This window comes from Plectropomus leopardus, chromosome 7 (assembly GCF_026936395.1).
Source record: "Plectropomus leopardus strain MGB_pleo_1.0 chromosome 7, ASM2693639v1, whole genome shotgun sequence".
NCBI classification, from domain to species: Eukaryota; Metazoa; Chordata; class Actinopteri; order Perciformes; family Serranidae; genus Plectropomus; species Plectropomus leopardus.
The window spans coordinates 1,047,586-1,067,944 of NC_142182.1; the positions used below are offsets into that span (position 1 = coordinate 1,047,586).

Sequence of the window (20,359 nt, forward strand, 5' to 3'; positions counted from 1 at the left end):
ACACACACACACACACACACACACACACACACACACACACACAGACACACACATCAGGTTTACTGTCAAGAATTATGTGGATTTTTTTCAGTTTTTCCATGTGAAGCACTTTCGGCTGCCTGTAAGTACGAAAGCTGCGATATAAATGAAGTTTGTGGTTCTCACAGGACGGCCAAGCTACAAACATATGATGATATTACAGACCATGATGCATTGCTGCATTTAAAACTAACCAACAGGAGTTAACATGACACAGAAATGTCCTCAATCCGAGAAATGGCCTCAAGTCTTTGAAATGTCCTTAAATTCTAAAAATGTCCTCAGATCAAAGAAATTTCTTTAAATCATTGAGATGTCCTAAAATCCTAGAAATGTTCCAAAATCCTGGAAATCACCTAAAATCCTAAAAATGTTCTAAAATCTAAGATCCACCCTAAAATCATAGAAATGTCCCAAAATCCTGGAAACGTCCTAAAATCCTAAAAATGTTCTAAAATCCAAGATCCACCCTAAAATCCTAGAACTGTTCCAAAATCAAAGAAATGTCCCTAAGTCCTAGAAATGTTCTAAATTTCTAAAAATGTCCTCAAATCCAAGAACTTTCTGAAAATCCTAGAAACATCCTAAAATCCTAGACACAAAAATATAATGATCTCATTAACCATGATGCATTGCTGCAGACTGAACTACCAGGCAGGATATAAAGGAGTTAAAACGGCACATTACAGTCCGGCTTGAATGAAGGACTTTTACTGGTAGTGGAGTATTCTGACAGTGTGGTAGTGGTACTTGTACCGCAGTGGAGGATCTGCAGGTGTGTGTTGCAGAGTGTGTGTGACAGGTGTGTGAGACAGGTGTGTGTTTACTCGTTGAGGTGGGGCATGGAGATCCTCCTCTTGGCCTTCTGCACCATGTTGGCCTGGTTCCTCAGGTTGATGTGGATGATGGACGGGGCCAGTTTGCAGGGCTCCCCGTCCACCTGCATGGGGATGGACTTATAAGTGGTGAGCGTCACTTCTTTACACTGATGGAGCCGCTCGCCGTGACCGCCCACCTGCAGCGTGGCCTGGACACACACAACCACAGGACACCGTCAGCTGGAGCCGCTGTTAGGAGCCATCTAACTAAAGTCCTAGAAATGTCCTAAAAATCTAGAAATGTTCTAAAATCAAAGAAATGTCCAAAAATACAAGAAACGTCCTAAAATCCTGGGAATGTCCTAAAACTGAAGAAACTTCCAAAAATACAAGAACCGTCCTAAAATACTAGAAATGTCCTAAAATCCTGGAGATGTTCAAAAATATGAACAATGTCCTGAAATCCTAAAAGGGTTCTTAAATCCTGGAAAAAACCCTGTATGGGGCTGCTTTGAGTGGCCCCTGTCCCCCAGTCATTTTGCAAAAGTGTCCCCCAAACAGGGCAGGTTTGGTGTCCTTGGTATTATATTTGATTCTATATTAAAATTATGTGTTTAGCATTATGATATTTATAGGATAGATTCAATTAAATCAATTTAACTTAAATTAACTGATGTGGTCTGATGTGGTCTGATGAGGTCTGATGAGGTCTGATTTGGTCTGAATTGGTGTGATAAGGTCTGAAGTGATCTGTTGTGGTCTGATGAAGTCTGATGTGGTCTGAATTGGTGTGATAAGGTTTGAAGTGGTCTGTTATGGTCTCAAGTGGTCTGGTTGGTGCGGTTCAGAGCTCACCAGAGACGTCAGGGTGAATCCGATGACCTCGATGCAGCCGTCGTCATGACGCTGCGGCTCAAAGTCCTGATGTTCACCGGGGTGACCCCACGGCACGGTGCCGGCACAGTACCTGCAGCAGGCACGCACGCACACGCACACACACGCACACACACACACACACACACACACACACACACACACACACACACACACACACACACACACACACACGTTAACACTGTCACTAAAACGGCTCGGAGCTCTAAAGAGTCAGATTCTGAGCTCGGCGTACCGCGGGATGTTGAGGAAGAGCAGACACTGCAGCTTCAGGTCCTGGACTTTGGCTGTCAGGTCTGTACCGTCACACTGAGGAGGGAAACACACACACACACACACACACACACACACACACACACACACACACACACACACACACACTCAGGGTCACACATACATGTACACAAACATGTACACACACAGTCAGTGTATCCTGCACCTAACTAAGTCCCTAATGTCTTAAAATAATAAAAACATCCAAAAATTCTGGAAATGTCCTAAAATGCTCAAAAAGTCCAAGAACTGTCAGAGAAATTATCTGAAATCCTAAAAACGTCCAAAAATTCTGGAAATGTCTTAAAATCCTAGAAACATCCTAAAGTCCTCTTCTCACTGGTGAGAGAAACACACAGACTCAGGGTTGCACATACATGTACACACTCAGTACACGCTCAGTACACCCTCAGTACACGCTCAGTACACCCTCAGTACACCCTCAGTACACGCTCAGTACACGCTCAGTACACCCTCAGTACACCCTCAGTACACGCTCAGTACACGCTCAGTACACACTCAGTGTATCCTGCAGCAGTAAATGTGTGTGCTGAGGCTGCAGAATACTCTGATAATATTTATCTACTCAGAGTCTGTAAATATTGTCTGATGTAACTTTAAGGTTCATGTCTGCTGACTGTTTGTCCCGAACAGAAACGAGCTCAGAAATCACTCTGATGAAAGAAAGAAAATCTGCTTAATGCCGAACAGCAACCTGATTTCACAAAATATATTAACGTTCAGAACAGAAGAAAAATAAAAGAATGTCAGTAGTTCTGATTCTATCATGTATTGGTTTTTCTATCTGGACGACATCTTTTATTTTCTTTGGACAGAAGTCTGTTTGTTTAACAGCCAAATTTAATCCGCTGCTGAAAATAGTCCCCATATAAAGCACTATTTCCTCCAGTATTTTGTATGTAAACTACAGTGAGCAGCTGCTTTAAGAATTGCCCCACCTTTCTTTAAATATTAAACAAAATATTCTCAAGTTCTTTTTAAAATTTGATGGTTTTTTACTTTGAAACATGAACAAATGGACTTGAAAATAAGGCAACTCAAAGAAAAATTATCCAAAACAGTAAAGAGAAAATCAGCAAAAAGATCTTAAAAAAAACCCAAAAAACAGGAAATGACCTGAGAAACATCACTAAAATAAAAATAATGAATAGAAATAATAATAAGAAAATAATAACAATATATCAATATATTTTTTTGGAACCTAATTTCAATTACATATTTACAATAATTATAAATATAATTTTCTGGACAACCTCACCTTTTTTGTTTTTTAAGATAATTTTAGGGAAAGTTTGTCAACTTTTAATAATTTCTTGCAATGTGCAGGACATTTCATACCAAGTTACTGATTGACCTTATTGAAATAAATCACGTTAGTTTTCTCAGGTTTCAAAGGTTTAAATATTTGAGAAATGTCAACATTTTAGTGACGCGTCTTCCTCGGAGCGTCTCCGTCTCCGTCTCTACTCACCACCACTCTGATGTGCTTGGCGAGGTCTTTGGAGCTGCCGCTCAGGAAGTCTGAGAACGCCGTCTGAAACACACACACATAAATAAAGCAGCGTCAGAGACGAGTGAAAGAGTTAACGCAGTGACGAGAGAAGAGCGCAGAGGAAACTCACTCCGGCGTAGAACATCTTGTTCCTGAAGCGGCTGTTAAACTTCTCGGGGTTTGCCTCTGAAAAAAAACAAAAAACAGACAAATGTTCAACCTGTTTCTGATTTTACATCAAACAAGAAAAATGGACATTTACAGGATTTTAGCCAATTTCTTGGATTTTACAATGTTTCCGAGACTTAAGGACATTTCTCTTTTAGGATGATTTTAGGATTTCAGCAAATTTCTTGGATTTTAGGACTTTTCTCAGACTTTAGAACGATACTAAGATCTTTTCCAGTATTTTAGGACATTTCTGTGATTTTAGGACATCAGTGTCTCAGCTGTGTCCTCTGTCGGGGGTGTGGGGGATCCTCCTCCTCTTTTTTTGATCAACAAGCTCTATTTTGATGCTGTTTTATGTCTCTGACACCTTATGGAGACTAAAAGGACAAAAACTATCCACAGAGTCCATCACTTTATTTTTACTGTACATCAGAAAATGGTTGGGGGCCACAAGGGGCCCTATCAGGGGCCAGATTTGGCCCGCAGGCTGTAAGTTGAGCATCACTGCTTTATCTGAATAAAACAAAGAGAGTAGAGGACAAACTGCAGCTGGTTTACTTTTCCATCCATCATTTAGATTCTCCGTTTCATGCGAGAAGATTTGAATTTAATCAGTAATGTCTTTTATTGATCTCTGTTGGATAATCAGGTCAGTGAGCAGCGAGAAAAGGATGCCGATAAGAACAGAACAAACGGGACGAGCACTGAAGAGAACAGGAACGCAGTGAGGATACTGCAGGTAACATTCACTGATATGCTCTTTTTTCCTTTAAATTTTTGGGGATTTTTTAAGAAAAATTGCAGATTTTCTTTTTTTTCCTTAATTTTTTAGGGGTGTTTAGGTGAGTTTTTTTCCTTCCTTTAAACATACTTGATGATTTTTTTTGACAATTTTGGATTTTTTTTTTCTTTAATAATTTTTTGTAATTTCTTTTCTTTATATTTGAAAACTTTTTGGGTTTTTTTTTCTTTTACAGTTTTTTGGGTGATTTTAAAAGAAAACATGACTTCCAACCCCGCGGGCGCACCAAAATGACTCCGTTTATGACAGCCAGAAACTGTAGAAACAGAAACTATCGCTCAGCTTCGACGCGGCTGAGCGCGCTGACCTCTGGATTCGTGGAAGCCCAGCGTCACGTGAGCGTCGAAGCCCAGACTGAAGTAGTTGTTGAAGACGTCGATTGGAAGCTGAGAAACAGCAGAAATCATCAGCGTTAATAAAAGACGTCTGTTCGACTGAAATGCGGTGTCTCGTGTGGACGCTCTGACGGACCTTGTCTGTCTGATGTTCGTCCATGTCCTCCGGCCGCGCCTCCGGGTTCGCCTCCACGTTCAGGTTCCAGCGGTCCAGCTGGACGATGTTTCCGTCCTCCACGTGAGACAGGATCTTTGTGATTGGCTCGTCTGTGTAACCCTGAGAGAGACAGAGACAGAGACAGAGACAGAGAGACAGAAACAGAGAGACAGGGAGAGAGACAGAGAGAGACAGAGACAGAGAGAGACAGAGACAGAGAGACAGGGAGAGAGACAGAGAGAGACAGAGACAGAGAGAGACAGAGACAGAGACAGAGACAGACAGAGACAGAGAGACAGAAACAGAGAGACAGAAACAGAGAGACAGGGAGAGAGACAGAGAGAGACAGAGAGAGAGACAGAGACAGAGACAGAGAGACAGAAACAGAGACAGAGACAGAGACAGAGAGAGAGACAGAGAGAGACAGAGACAGAGACAGAGACAGAGAGAGAGAGAGAGAGAGAGACAGAGACAGAGAGAGAGAGAGAGAGAGACAGAGACAGAGACAGAGAGAGAGACAGAGAGAGAGACAGAGACAGAGACAGAGAGACAGAAACAGAGACAGAGACAGAGACAGAGAGAGACAGAGAGAGACAGAGACAGAGACAGAGACAGAGAGAGACAGAGACAGAGACAGAGACAGAGACAGAGACAGAGACAGAGACAGAGACAGAGAGAGAGAGAGAGAGAGACAGAGACAGAGACAGAGACAGAGAGAGACAGAGACAGAGACAGAGACAGAGAGACAGAGAGACAGAGGGAGATAACATCTGTCCACTAAAGCAGCAGCAGCAGTGACATCAGGCATTTTAGGCCACAAAAAAGTCTGTGAAATCGTGGAGGGACACTTTAGCTCCAGCAGGACTCACCCCTCCCCAGTTGAGGGTCCTGGCCAGGTCGTTGCCGGTCCCCAGAGGGAGGATCCCCACAGGGGGCTGAGGACGGAGCTTCAACTGGTCCAACACCGACAAGATCCAACCCACCTGAACACACACACACACACACACACACACACACACACACACACACACACACAGAGAAATGTACACAATTGTTTTTATAACTGTTAGAGAGAGAAAAAAATATATTTAAAAAATTGATATTTAAAATTATATTTAAAATATATATATATATAGAAATATGAGACGTAGTCGATAGAATATCATGTCTCCAGCGTGGTCATGTCCAACAGCCCACTCCAGGGTGCAGACATGTCCGACAGCCCGCTGCAGCGTGGACATGTCTGACGTGGACAATTTGTGGTGACTGACGCTGGACTCACCGTCCCGTCCCCCCCACAGGCCAGGATCCTCAGGTTGGGCACTTTGGCGTACAGCTCCAGCCTGCAGGAGACACAGAGCAGAGCGTCAACACCACGTGTCCTCACTGACCCCTCCTCACTACACCAACAGAGAGAAGTGAAATGGGATGCGGCCCGGGGTCAGCGTGGCTGGTCTCACCCCTCTCTGGGTCCTCCCTTCGTCAGGTCAAACACCTGTCGAGGGTTCAGGTACCACATGAAGGACTGGACGATCTTCGCCCCCTGAAAGTAAAAAACAGAGACAGGAGCAAACTGGTGACTCTCAGTCTGGACTTTATTCGACTTTTTATGTTGTTATTCTTTATTTTGCTCCAAAGCTACAAGTCTGCAGGGAGCAATACTCAACTGACGGCCCGTGGGCCAAATCTGGCCCCTGTTAGGGTCCCTGGTGGCCCCCCAACCATTTTCTAATGTATAATAAAAATAAAGTGTATAGTTTTTGTCCTTTTAGTCTCCATAAGGTGTCAGAGACATAAAACAGCATCAAAATAGAGCTTATTGATCAAAAAAAGAGCCAGAGAAGGATCCCCCACACCCCCGACAGAGGACACAGCTGAGACACTGATGTCCTAAAAATCCTAGAAATGTCCTAAAATCCTTAAAAATCGCCTAAAATCGTGTGTAGAGCTGCTGCAATTGGCCCCTGGCCTGCTGTCATTTAGGAAAAAGTGGCCCCCAAAGAGATTCAGCTGAGTATCTCCGCTGCAGGGAGTGAAGTGGGGCCCCTGGGAGGCGGGGCCCTGACTCTACCTGGTTTCCTCCGCTCTTTGGGTTCACAAACACCAGCAGCGGCTTCATGAGCTGAGAGGGCAGAGGCTTCACCAGGAAGGGCTTCCAGCGGCCGTCCTGCAGCTGAGAGACGGCGCAGATTAAAAAAGACAAACACACGTTTACAACCTCACCACAAACTCATTCACCTTAATGCAGAAGAGACTGATTACATCACAGACTCCCCAAAAACTCATTAAACTCTGGAAAAGTATCTCTGCCGATCAAAAAAAAAAAAAAAAAACCCGGATTACTTAAAGCAGAAAAGGCTATTTTTCAAAAATGAAGCAAATTGGTTGGATTTTTCTGCAAAAACATGTGCATTAGGCAACAAGCAATTTAATAAGACACGACCCAAAAATGGGCAACAAATTTGTAAAAAATGTACAAGAAATTACCTTAAAATATAAAAGGAAAAAAAGAAGATAAAAACAAACAAGAAATGACCCAAAAAAAGCGCTCAACATTGGGAAAAAAAGAAAATCCCTGCAAAATAATTTTAAATATATAATTCTGAATATGTTTTTCTAAACATGTTTACTTAGTTTTCCCCATTTAAAAAATAAAAATAAAAAATAAAAAAATATTTTTGTTGTCACCGTTTACTAATTTCTTTCAATTTGTGGCAGTTTCTGACCAACCAGTTTGATCAGGTTTCAAAGGGTTAAACAGCTTGTAAAAGACGCCTGAACGCAACACGTAAAAAGTGATGTCATCCAGGTTTCAATGGGTTAACTTTAGACAAGATTTGATTTGGGTTTGTAAATTGATAAAACAAAGCAGTTTTGTCTCTTCCTCACCTCTGATCCCTTCTTGCTCGACTTGTTGCATTTCAGCGACGTCCTCTTCTTCTTTTTACTCGACTTTAAAGACGACTGCAAAGAGGACGACAAACACAACCACATCAGAGGCTCTTTCTGTGTGTGTGTGTGTGTGTGTGTGTGTGTACTGTTGATACCGCACTGTGGGGACCATTGTAACCTACTGACACTGCGGGGACAGACCTCCCAAAAAGCAGAAACCCCCAACTGTGAAGACATTTTGGCTCTGGTTGAAGGTTGAGGCTTGGTATAATGTCGGACTTTAGTTTAGGGGTTGTGGTTAAACATGTTGTCGTGATAGTTGGTGGAGGTCCCCACAAGTACATACAGACAAATGTGTGTGTGTACCTGAGTCCTGCGGACCCTGATGATCCAGGTGGGCGGGACGATGACGGCAGCGTGAGCGCCCAGGGAGCAGCACTCTTCGATCTGCTGCAGCATGAAGCACGTCACCTTATTGTGATACTGAAACACAAACAGGAAGTCCTTTTATTGTGAAACCGAAACACAGACAGGAAGTACTTTTATTGTGAAACCAAAACACAGACAGGACATCTTGTATTGTGAAACTGAAACACAGACAGGAAGTCATTTTATTGTGAAACCAAAACATAGACAGGACATCTTTTATTGTGAAACTGAAACACAGACAGGAAGTTCAATTTAAGTTAACCCTTGAACCTCAGAACGACATCACTTCTCTTGTGCTGCGCTGAGACACTTTTCACAAGTATTTTAACCTTTGAATTGTGAGCATTTCTTTCAAAAACCTGGGCTTGGTAAACTTCATAGGGAATACTCAAAAAAAAATGTCAGAAATTAGTAGATTTAGTAAAAATTATTTTTTTTAAAAAAAGCTATGGAAAAGTCTCCAGGAAAAGGAAATCAAAAGCTAGGAAAAAATAAATTAAATTACATATTTCACAATTACATATTTCAAAATTATGTTACATTGTAAATTTTAGGCACTTGTTTGACTTTTTTTTCTTTTTTTTTACTAACTTTTTAGATACATTTCTTGCAGTTTTCTTGTTAATTTTTTGATTATTTCTTGTTTTGTTGCTTATTACCTTTTTCCTTTTTTTGAAAGAAATCAAACCAGTTTGCTGGGTTTCAAAGGGGTTAATGTGCAAGCTGATTGAGTTTTGGTCTAAAAATCCTAGAAATATCATAAAATTCCTAATATCCCAGAAATGTGCTCAAATCCTAAAAATACCCTAAAATTCTAGAAATGTCCTAAAGTCCCAGAAATGTCTTAAAATCGTCCAAAAGTCCTAAAAAAAATTCTAAATTTCTAGAAACATCCTCAAATCCAAGAAATGAGTGATGATATTATACATCACTATATATACATATATATATATATATATATATATATATATATATATATATATATATATCGTTATTATTATTCTATCATTATTATTATTTTATATTATACATAACATTGGTCATCAGACATAAAAATGTCAAGTGCTAATGTCATGATGCTGATACTATTATTAATATTAATATTATGGATATTATTACTACTATTATTACTATTATTACTACTATTATTAATACTATTACTACTGTGTGCGATGCCTTCAAACTGATGTTATTACCATTATTAGTATTATATGTACACCTCTACATATTCCCCTTATTCTGCTGTCATCATTACCATGCTCATGTGTATCCTTACCATCATCAGATTGCACCTTACCACTGCATTTGCACTACCTCAGTACTCTTTTGCACTACCTCAGCATTCTATTTATTCTATTTTTATATATTTATGTTTATTTCTATCTTCTATTATTCTTCTTATTTTTCTATGTATGTCTCTGTATGTCTTACGTGCCAAGCTGCTGTGACAACTAAATTTCCCTCCGGGGATCAATAAAGTCGTCTAAGTCTAAGTCTAAGTCTAAAAATCCTAGAAACATCCAAAAATCCTACAAATGTCCTAAAGTCCTAAAGTGGCTCCAGGCAGAGCAGGTTGACTGTTTTTGCCCTCCTGGCTCTTTAACAGCATCTCTGTGTAAAAAAGGTTACAGATGTAACGTCTGTTTCTGGTTTAATCAACAGAAAGACTCTAGTTGCATTTTATTTGACTTTCGGGCATTTTGCAGCTCAGAGGGCGGCGGCTGTCGATGTAAACTAAACAGCACAAATATAAACAACACGAAAACTGATGATTTTTCTGACTGGGAGCTTAAAATGTCAAACATTTTAACACCTGGAACTTGCTGTTGTTCCTCTACCGGCTGAACTTACCGCCTGTTTGCACCACGAGCAGCTGATGGCAACAATCTCTTTACTGTGAAATGAAAACTTCTGCTGAAACCCCTGAAGGTGAGAAAAGAAGAGACTTGTTGGCTCTCAGGATCTGAATCATTTTTCAGGAAAAACGTTGTGAGCAAGTGATGAAGGCCGACCTTCCCGCACTGTCGACATTTCCCCGTCTGACGCCTCCTGTGGACCCAGTGATGTCGCACCACGTTTGACTGAAACGCACAACAGAGAGTTAACCAGACGGGCTCAGATCATGCTCTGAAAGTAAACTTTTACTGTTGAATCTGATCTGATCATCTCCTGGGTTTAAGAAGTTATTAAAGCAGGGATACTCAACTTGCAACCCCCAGGGCCAAATCTGGCCCCTGACAGGGTGCTGGAAGGCCCCCAAACCATTTTCTAGTTCATAATAAAAATAGTGATTCAAACTGAAAATGTGTTTTTGTCCTTTTAGTATACATTTTAGTAGTATACAGACTAAAATCCTAAAAACGACCTAACATCCTAGAAACGTCCTAAAATCTGAGAAACAACTTAAATTCATGGAAACTCCTAATATCCGAAAAACATCTTAAAAATCCTAGAAACATGCGAAAATCCTAGAAATATGTTAAAATCTTAAAATGTGCTAAAATCCTAGAAAAGATCCTAAAATGTCCTAAAAATCCTAGAAATGTCTTAACATCCTAAAGTCCAAGAAACATCCTCGATTCCTAACAAAACACGCTTAAATCCTACTAATGACATAAAATCCCAGAACTTTCCTTAAATCTTAAAAACGTCTTAAATTCTTAGAAATGTGCAAAAATCCTGGATATTTGTTAAAATCCTTAAAACTGCTAAAATCCTAGAAACATCCTAAAATGTTAAAAATGTTCAAAAATCCTAGAAATGTCTTAACATCCTAAAGTCCTAGAAACATCCCCAATTCCTAAAACAAAAACGCTTAAATCCCACAAATGACATAAAATCCCAGTATTGTCCTAAAATCCTACAAACATCTTTTAGTCCTAGAATGTCCTAAAATCAAAGAAATTTCCTAAAATCCTAGAAGTGTCCTAAAATTCCAAAAAATGTCCTAAAATCCTAGAAACATGTATGGGGCTGCTGCTGTGGCCCCTGGCCTCCTGTCATTTAGTAAAAATGGCCCCTGAGGGCAGCAGGTTGAGTATCTCTGCTTTAAAGAGTCGACTGAAACAGTAAATCGTGTGAATGACAGAAGACCGACCTCTCGAACGGCTCGAGATCCCGGCTCTCTAAACGACGGCTTGCACCTGAAATTAATCTGCAGACAGATGAGAGACAGTGAGGAGAAATCAAAAATATACAAAAGTAACATCTGTGAGAGTGAAGCTGTGGAGCAGATTTACCTTCTCCAGCTGCTCCATGCACATGGTGTGGACCGAAATCTTACAGCCGGCACATTTCTTCCTCGCCACAGACTTTTGCTGCAGAAACAGAGTGAATAAGAAATAAGAAACTGGGGAAAAAATATGGTGAGGTCCTCAGTGATTTGTCACCAGCAGCTGCCGCCGTCACTTTAACTCTGCATTTTAACAGAAAGCACAATAAATGTGTTACAAAATATAAATAAGACAAATAAAGTGACATGGCTTGGTTCAAAGAATGAAAATAATTAAGCAAGGAATAGCTGTGATACATCAGCGTAGGTTACAAAAATACAATAAAATACAGAGCTTTAATCATGAGGCGATGTGGTTCCTTGATAAATAAAAATAAAAAAGTTATTGTAAATTCACAACTTAAATAGACAATTTCTACATTTTTTTCATGCAAAAAGTTTTAATAATTTGTAAAAATTCAATACAATGCACTCGCTCGATAACTTGTTGAAGGAGGGTGCTGAATCTATCTTTTAATAATTTCACTGATTATTGTATTCATTCAACTGTTTTTTTTGGTCACAAATTTGTGCTTCAATAATCTTGAAAAATATCTTTTTTTTTCCAATGTCAGTTTTTTTTTTGTAAATTTACATTAATCTTAAGAATTTCTGTTTTTTTCTTGCAAATTTTCAATATCAATCACAAATACGTTTTTTTATTTTAGTGAATTTACAAATTTATTTTCAAAGAACATCCAAGTTTTTGCTTCATGTTAAGTTTTCTTTTTCTCTTAAATCTCAGAAATTGAGAATATCTGAGTTTTCTTTCTAATAAAGAGTCTACCTTGTAGTTTGTGACTCACCAGGGTTTTCGCGATGCAGTACTGCTCTCCGACGTAACAGAAGTCTCCAGAGCCGCTGGTCTCAAACCAGATGTGATCCCCAAACTGGGCGTTCTCCTGAAACAGGACGCCGAGACCGTCAGCATCGAAACATTTCTGCAACAAAAACCTGACACGTTTTCAAAGAAATCTTCTGTAACTGTCTGAACAGCTTATCAATAACTCCATTAGTGATGATACTGATTTATGTTGCTGTTATCATCAGTTCAGCACTGCAGCCTCGCAGATGAGCTGCTTTTTCATTTCCTTCATTTTATTCAGCCCTAATTATTTGGCCTGATTTAAAAAAAAAAAAAAAAAATGGGACAAGGGCAATGAGCGAGAAAATGACCACAACATTTGCAAGACATTGGTAAAAAAATACAAGAAAAGTACCTGAAAATGAGTTTTGAAAAAGACGGAAAATTAACAAAAAAGGATATATATACACACACACACACATATATATATATATATATATATATACATATATATATATATATACATATACACATATTCTTTCAATTGTTTTACTTATTTTCCAATAATTTACTTGTAACTTTTGTGGAAATTTTCACATAATTTTTGGGCCATGTCATGTTAATTTGATGTTGTCTTATCCGCATGTTTTTGAAAGAGCATTCATAATTACACAAATTCAAAATTATACATAACACAATACCCAGAATTAATACATTTCTTTGCTTTTTTAGGTCTTTTTCATGTTTATTTCTGTTTTCTTACGCATTTATCTTTTTTTCAGGTAATTCTTTTTTTTATAACTTCTGTACTAATTTTTTGCTAATTTTTGGGCCATGTCTTGTTAAGTCGACGTTGCCTCGTCCTAATGTTTTTGAAAGAAACCGGTGCGCTCAGGTTTCAGAGGGTTAAAACCTTCAGTGTGGCAGGGACTGAAACCAGACGTGATTGTCGTTAAGAGACACAGATCAATCTTGATGCTGATTGGCCGGTTCAGGCTGTGTTTGCTGACTCACACTCCAGTCGACGGTGCTGTTGGGCTCCTGCAGAGGGTCGCTCTGTCCGGACGCCGACATGTTGGGCTGAGCCACCGCGTGCTGCACGCCCGACTTGGCGATGGCTTTCCTGAAAACACAAGAGGACAAAAGATCTGTGAAGAAAACAGACCTCAGATCAGATATGAGCTGTGTTTTTGGTCATGTTAATGTTTTTGTTTTACAGTCACACCTGTAAATAGAATAGAATAGAATAGAATAAAATAGAACAGAACACCTTTATTGTCACTGAACAGCTGCACGACTTATTAAATTTAAGTGCGGCTCCTCTCAGTGGTACGAAGGGAATAAATGAATAAAAAAAAGAAAAACAACGCAGCATCTCATACATATTATCTAAACTCATAAGAGCAGTAAATCAGTTTATTCTGCGAGACATTTGTGTGTAATATGTGGTCCTTCAAAATAAAAGCACCGTGTCGCGGTAATGTTATTTCTTCTGTCAAAACACAAAACATCTAAATGGATAGATTTATTTTTTTTAAAAAATGTGGCAAACACCACAATGACTTTTAATATACCTTTTATGACATAGTATAATTTAATTTAATGACATTTTTCACAATTTTTATTAATTTTTATAACGTACTGTACTGTGATTGTTTTAATATTTTTCCATGACATACTATACAATGACTTTTTTATTTACATTTTTCATCTGACTGTTTTCATTTATTTTTTTATTAATTTTTTTTAATTAAATTAAAAATAAATAATAAACCCATTTGAATGGCGTACTATGCAATGACATTTTAATTATTTTGGTCAAACTATAATGAAGACTTTAAAAATGAAAATCCACCTCTGAATGGACAGAGCTGTGAAAAGCCGTCTGAGGTGATGAAGAATAAAAGGAAAGGCCTCTTGGATTTTACGTCATTTTGTGTTTTCGTTTTGTTTTTTTTCTCAAAATTTAACTGTTTAGTTTCTGGTTTCTTTTTGATTTCTTTAGACGACAGATTTCACAGATTCGGGGCTTCTGAGAAAACTTTCGGTCGTCGCCGTGTTGGCGGTCGGGACTACATACAGCAGGAAGCCGCTCCAGCTCTCCAGGTGGGAGTCGTAGCCGCGGGCCCCCAGCGGGCTGAGAGCCCCGGGGCCCCTGTAGAGGGCCGGGTGGTGGAGGTAGTAGACTGAGCTCCTGCGGCTGGGCAGAGGGGGGCCCCTCCCGGGCCAGGGGCTCCCGACCTTGGAGACGGTGGAGATCCTCCTCCTCTTCCTCTGGCCGGAGGTGCGGCGGCCGGGCGGAGCGGCGTCTCCTGCAAACACCTGCGAGGAGTTCCTGCGCAGGCAGCGGGGGGCCCTGATGAGGGGCCGCGATGGAGGCGGAAGCTGGGGAGTCTCTCTCAACACCTCCAGGGCGGAGGAGGAGGACGGTGTGGAGGAGGAGGAGACGCGCTGCTCAGGGGACCAGGAGGCGTCGTCTTGCTCCTCCTCCAGCTGGCTGGCTCCTGATTGGCTGTCGTCGGAGTAAACGCAGCTCTCTTCGTCTCCGTCCGAGTGGAGGCTGCTGGAGCGTGAGAACATCCTCCGGTTGGCCCCGCCCCTCACCTCCACCTGCTGCTCCCCGGCCGGCGGCCCCGCCCCCTCCTCCTCCTCCTCCTCGGCCATCTGGATGAGGCTGGCGAGCAGCATGGACGGGCCCAGCAGGTGCGTGTCGATGCTGCGCAGCTTCCCGACCTTCCTCCTACACACGGCGAAGCGCGGGTTGTGGCTGGGAGTGGTGGTGCTGGAGCGCCGCCGGACGTGCCCCGCCCACCTGTGCTGCCTGGCCGCCTTCGCCAGACGCCCCCCTCCCGCACAGGGCAGCGCCCCCTGCAGCTGCACGCTGGAGCGCCGGCGCTGCGCCAGCGTGGAGGAGGGCAGCCCCGCGCTGGAGCGCCGGCGGGCTTTGCTGGTGGGGACGGCCACGCTGGGCCTCCGCTGGTGGCAGGGTTTGACCTCCACGCCCTCCTGCAGAGCGGACTCCTTCCTCCTAAAGTGACGGCGGAAAAAAGTGTCCATGTCGGGCGGCGGGACGGCGAAGCGCTCCTCTCTGGCTGTTGGACGCAGACACGAGTTAGTCTGCGGCTCAGCGGAGACACGAAAACATCAGCGACAGAAACATTCACACGCAAAAAAAACAAAAAAAAACCACACAGATTCAGACCAAAAGAGAGCCGAAGTCAAACTGAGAAAACCTCAAAATCAGAGAGACGCCGTCCACTGTGAGCTGCGTCTGTCCCTCCACGTCTTCATGTTTCAGGACACAATGTCATTCATTTATATTATTAAAGATCGCATCTTCGTGTAATCTTTAATATTTTTGTTTTTTAAAAGTAACTGCCCATAAAAGCGCAGAACTCTGCAGACAGAAAAGATTACAGCTAGAAAACTGAATCTGACTCCAGAGGAGAGAAGTGAGTTTTAAGTTATGTTTCACAGAATAAACTATGACTTAGACTATAATATGACTTTTTTAAATAAAATTGTCATGACACACTAAACTGACTTTTTTTTAGCATAATATACTTTGACTTATGATTTATTTAATTATTATTATTATTATTAAAATTTAAAAACATTTTTCTTTTTACATACTACGACTTTGTAATTTTTTATTTTTTATTTTTTTTTTTTTACAAAATATCTTTTCCATGAAAATCATTGTAATTTTTTCAGTTTCTGACATCAGCTGCTTTACTGGAGCTGATTCATTTTAGAATAAAGAAAATAAACTTCAGGAAAAAGTTTCATGTTTTGAGAAAGACGGATGAAAGAAGCCCTGAATGAGAGACAGGAAGTGACGTTGTGACTTCGGCTCTCTGTGAAATCCCGGGACCACCTCAGTCTCCGTGATGACGCGTTCATACAGACCGTAACTACATTCACGGCCTTAACATTAAATATCAGAATTTCATCATCTTGATGAACTCAATTCTGTGACTTTTTATGACAGTGATACTCAGTTTACAACGTATGTCCATGATCCAAACCTCCGAAATCCTCCTAGATCCTAAAATCCTAGAAATGTCCTAAAATCCTGAAAATGTCCTACCATCTGAGACATGTCCTAGAAACATCTAAAAGTCTAAAACGTCCTCAAATAAGTCCAAAATGTCCAAAAATACAACAAATGTCCTAAAATCCTGAACATCCTAAAATCCTAGAAATGTCCTAAAATCTGAGACATTTCCTAAAATCCCGTAAACATCCAAAAGTCTAATATGTCCTTAAATTAGTCAAAAATGTCCAAAAATTAAACAAATGTCCTAAAATCCTGAACATCCTAGAAACACCCTAAAGTCTAAAATGTGCTAAAATCTTAGAAATGTCCTAAAATTGAAGAAATGTCTTATGATCCAAACCATCCTTAAAGCCTAGAAACATCCTAAAGTCATGAAAATGTCCTAAAATCTGAGACATGTCCAAGAATCCCAGAAACGTCCAAATGTCCAAAATGTCCTTAAATAAGTCCAAAATGTCCTAAAATACGAGAAATGTCCTAAAATCCTAGAAATGAGCAAAAATACTAGAAATGTGTCCTTTAGTGACAGTAACTGCTCAAAGTGAGAGTTTTTCGGGGATGGACATGGCGGTGTTTGGCGTTAGTGGGGCAGATGGAGCATTTTGGGGGACGTCGCCTCAGAGATCTTTACAAAAGTTACAAAAGACAAGCGCGACGTTCGGTAGTTGTCTTCTTGTTTCGTGTCTCTATGAAGATTCGCTGCAGTTACTGAGGAACATGAATTATTGATCACTCACAGGAAGCGCGGGGGGGGGGGCACGACTACCTGCTGGCTCACCCAAACAACAACAACACACCAGTAATTAGTCTGTGACCACACCACGTCACAAACCAGCTGTCCGTCCACGCCGAACTGCTGTACAAATATATTTTTTCACTTTATGACATAAAAGTGAGAAAAGTTTGAGACAAAAAGGCTCAAGTCTTCTCAGGAAAGTGACTTTAAATATTTGAAATATTCCTCCGGCAGCTGCAGGAGCTCCAATAATAAAAACTACAAACACAAACAAACACATAATAATAATAACGTGTGTGCCTCTGGTCATATTTTTCAAATCGCTCTGTGTGACTAAAAATGAGCTCAATAACTCACATTTAATCAGAAACACTTGATACTCTTTTACATAAGCTGAGGAAAATACAACAATAAGAAGTACGTAAAATATTTTAAATTGTGTTGCAATATATGTAAGAATATTGGTTAAAATATACAATATAAATGACGAATAAACGGCAGAGTACCAAACAGCTGAATAATAATACAAATAACAACGATTATTATTATATTTATCGTCATTATCATTATTATTATTAATATTGTATTATTATTATTATTATTATTATTATTATTATTATTATTATTATTATTATTATTATGGGGTTTTTTTAAGCTGAGAAGTGGGTGTTGGATGAAAGAATAGTATAAATAGGAATTACCAGAATAATAGTTCAAATATATAATATAAATGACAAATTAACTGTAGAGTACTGAACAGCTGAATTATTCAAATAATAATAATAATATAACTGTTATATTATTATTATCATTATTATACAATCATTGTAGCAATAATATTCATACGAATAAAATCACATCAAAGACAAAAATATTATTATTTTAATAATAATAATAATAATAATAATAATAATAGGACAAAATTATTATTTACTTTATCTTACACTCTGGTTTAGTTTAGTGTCTCTGTGTTGTCTGTCCAGAACTGCCAACTAAGTGTCCCCTCCTGTGGACTGTCCCAGTTAAATAAACCAATAAACAAAGTGTCTCAGTGGAGCAGCGGTGCGTCTTAACCTGCTTTCTCCTGTCGCTCAGGGCTCATTAATGAGCGCAGCTAATCTGCAGGATGTGACGTGAGCAGTGCACGCGCACACGCACACACACACGGCAGGGAAACCTCTCTATTTATAGCGGCTCCTCCTCACTTTCACTGTGCCGCCTCACCTGTAACCCGTCACCTGTCACCTGTCTGAGCAGCAGCCAGTCACAGTGATCAGGTTACGTGTGGTCACATCGCCGCCACGTCACAACAACGCCCACACTCATGTATGAGTTACAGGACAATACACCGCACATCTCTGAAGAAAACACGGGTTATTTTCACACGACACTGCGGGTAATAAATTCTTCCATTACCTAAGAAAACCTGAGGAGAATTTCCTTGATTAATCAATCATTGGCCATGTAGAGTAAAAGGTTGGAAAACATTTTTATACTTCTGTAGAGTCCCAGGTGACATATTCAAAGAGATGCTCAATTTACTGTCAGAAATGGGAAAATAAAATTAAATTAAATTAAATTAAATTAAAATTTGTACACATCACTAATCGATTAACTATTTGAAACCTGAACGAATTGATCTCTTTAAAAAAAAAAAAAAAAAAAAAAAAAAAAAAAACTTATAATAATAATAATAATAATAATAATAATAATAATAATAATAATAATAACTCTGTAATATATTTTATTTATATGTAATCATGTTTTTTTGGGAAGAAAAAAAGGCAATAAGCAACTGAAGGGGAAAAAACAAAAAACAATGAAAAGTAGGAGACTTACTGAAAATCCTGAACATTTTCTCCTTTTTTCCCATTTCTCCCTGAAATGTTGTAAAGAAATTAACTGATTCATATTTTGCATTATTAACCCTTTAAAACCTGAGCAGACTGTCTTGATTAAAAAAAGGCAGTGGGCCGCCAAACAAATTACCTCAAAATTAGCAAAAACTGAAGTAAAAAGAACAAGAAAATAAGCTGAAAATTACTAAGAAAAAAAACAACAAAAAAAACAACAAAAGGACAAACACAACTTGAAAAAAGTGCTTAAAAAATATAATTTTCAAGCATAATTTTTAAAATTGTAATCCTGATTATAATTATAGTTTTCCCCTGTTTTTCTTTTCCCTTGACAATTTTCATAAGCTTTGTAAAAAAATTAATATTTTCATATTTTAATGATTTCTTGTGATTTGAGGAACATTTAAGCCTTTTTTTTCTTATTTTAAAAGAAATCGCACCAGTTTTGGGATTCAAAGGTTTAAATGCTTGTAAAAGGTGTCTGAAAACAGCACAAGGAAAGTGATGTTACTCCAGGTCTGAAAGGGTTAAAGAATTAGTTTGTGTTTTGCTGCACGAAACTCTAAAATCTTTTACTGTCAAAATACGGCTATTTTCACACCAACAACCATTTTTAATTTCTATTTTTGTCCATATTTGCTGTGTTTTAGATTTTATCTCCCGTTTCCTCGATAAACAACAAACTTCATGTAAACAGCTGAAGAGAAAGTTCACAGCAGAGAGAAGACAAACTGTCTTATCTGTCCAACATTAAAGCAAACAACAGTAACCGAGAAACAGCTCGCTCATTGTGACGCTTTTGTTGCTTCGACAAACAGCAGCAGATGTGGCTGCAACAAGCAGCAGGCGAAGCAACACGTGGACTCGTTTCAGACCGCCTCACGGGGTTAAGGCAACATCAGCTTCACAAGACATGGCCAAAAAATGAGAAAAAAAATGTGCAAAAGTTACAAGAAAACTATCTAAAAGTAAAGAAAAAAATGAAAAGAAAATGACCCTAAAAGTGCAGAAAATTATAAACAGATATGTACTTAAATTTAAAATGTAAAATTAACATAGTTATGGATATACTTTTCTGGACATTTTCCCCCTATTTTTAAAAAACTTTCCCCTAATTCTTAGCTGGTTTACAAAAGTTACGAGAAAATGACTTGAAAGTTAAAAAAAAAAAAAAGTTAAAAAAAAAAAGAAATACACGAGAATGACTTAAAAATGCAGACAAAAATAGGTATGTACTCATTTTATATATTGTTATATTTTTCTGTAATATAATTTAAAATACAACATTAATATAATTATGTATATATT

At 39.3% G+C, this 20,359-nt stretch overlaps 1 protein-coding gene across 3 annotated transcripts in view; it reads right to left on the minus strand.

Annotated features, from left to right (window-relative positions):
* Window positions 1–20,359, minus strand: part of LOC121937826 (diacylglycerol kinase zeta-like) — a 50,081-nt gene that overhangs the window by 14,016 nt on the left and 15,706 nt on the right. The window contains exons 1-20 of one of the 3 annotated variants that reach the window (XM_088079558.1): window positions 14,480–17,436; window positions 13,414–13,522; window positions 12,401–12,496; window positions 11,563–11,640; window positions 11,421–11,477; window positions 10,336–10,404; window positions 10,175–10,246; window positions 8,261–8,377; window positions 7,892–7,966; window positions 7,074–7,175; window positions 6,463–6,545; window positions 6,285–6,345; window positions 5,872–5,985; window positions 4,982–5,122; window positions 4,818–4,896; window positions 3,668–3,723; window positions 3,517–3,579; window positions 1,987–2,060; window positions 1,713–1,824; window positions 867–1,066 (exon numbers count right to left, since the gene is read on the minus strand). In XM_088079558.1, the coding sequence (XP_087935684.1) occupies window positions 867–1,066; window positions 1,713–1,824; window positions 1,987–2,060; window positions 3,517–3,579; window positions 3,668–3,723; window positions 4,818–4,896; window positions 4,982–5,122; window positions 5,872–5,985; window positions 6,285–6,345; window positions 6,463–6,545; window positions 7,074–7,175; window positions 7,892–7,966; window positions 8,261–8,377; window positions 10,175–10,246; window positions 10,336–10,404; window positions 11,421–11,477; window positions 11,563–11,640; window positions 12,401–12,496; window positions 13,414–13,522; window positions 14,480–15,456 (2,735 nt within the window). In that variant the 5' untranslated portion in view covers window positions 15,457–17,436. Of the gene's footprint in view, window positions 1–866; window positions 1,067–1,712; window positions 1,825–1,986; window positions 2,061–3,516; window positions 3,580–3,667; window positions 3,724–4,817; window positions 4,897–4,981; window positions 5,123–5,871; window positions 5,986–6,284; window positions 6,346–6,462; window positions 6,546–7,073; window positions 7,176–7,891; window positions 7,967–8,260; window positions 8,378–10,174; window positions 10,247–10,335; window positions 10,405–11,420; window positions 11,478–11,562; window positions 11,641–12,400; window positions 12,497–13,413; window positions 13,523–14,479; window positions 17,437–20,359 lie in introns of those variants that run through there. The other 2 variants (XM_088079557.1, XM_088079559.1) reach the window with 2 other exon arrangements.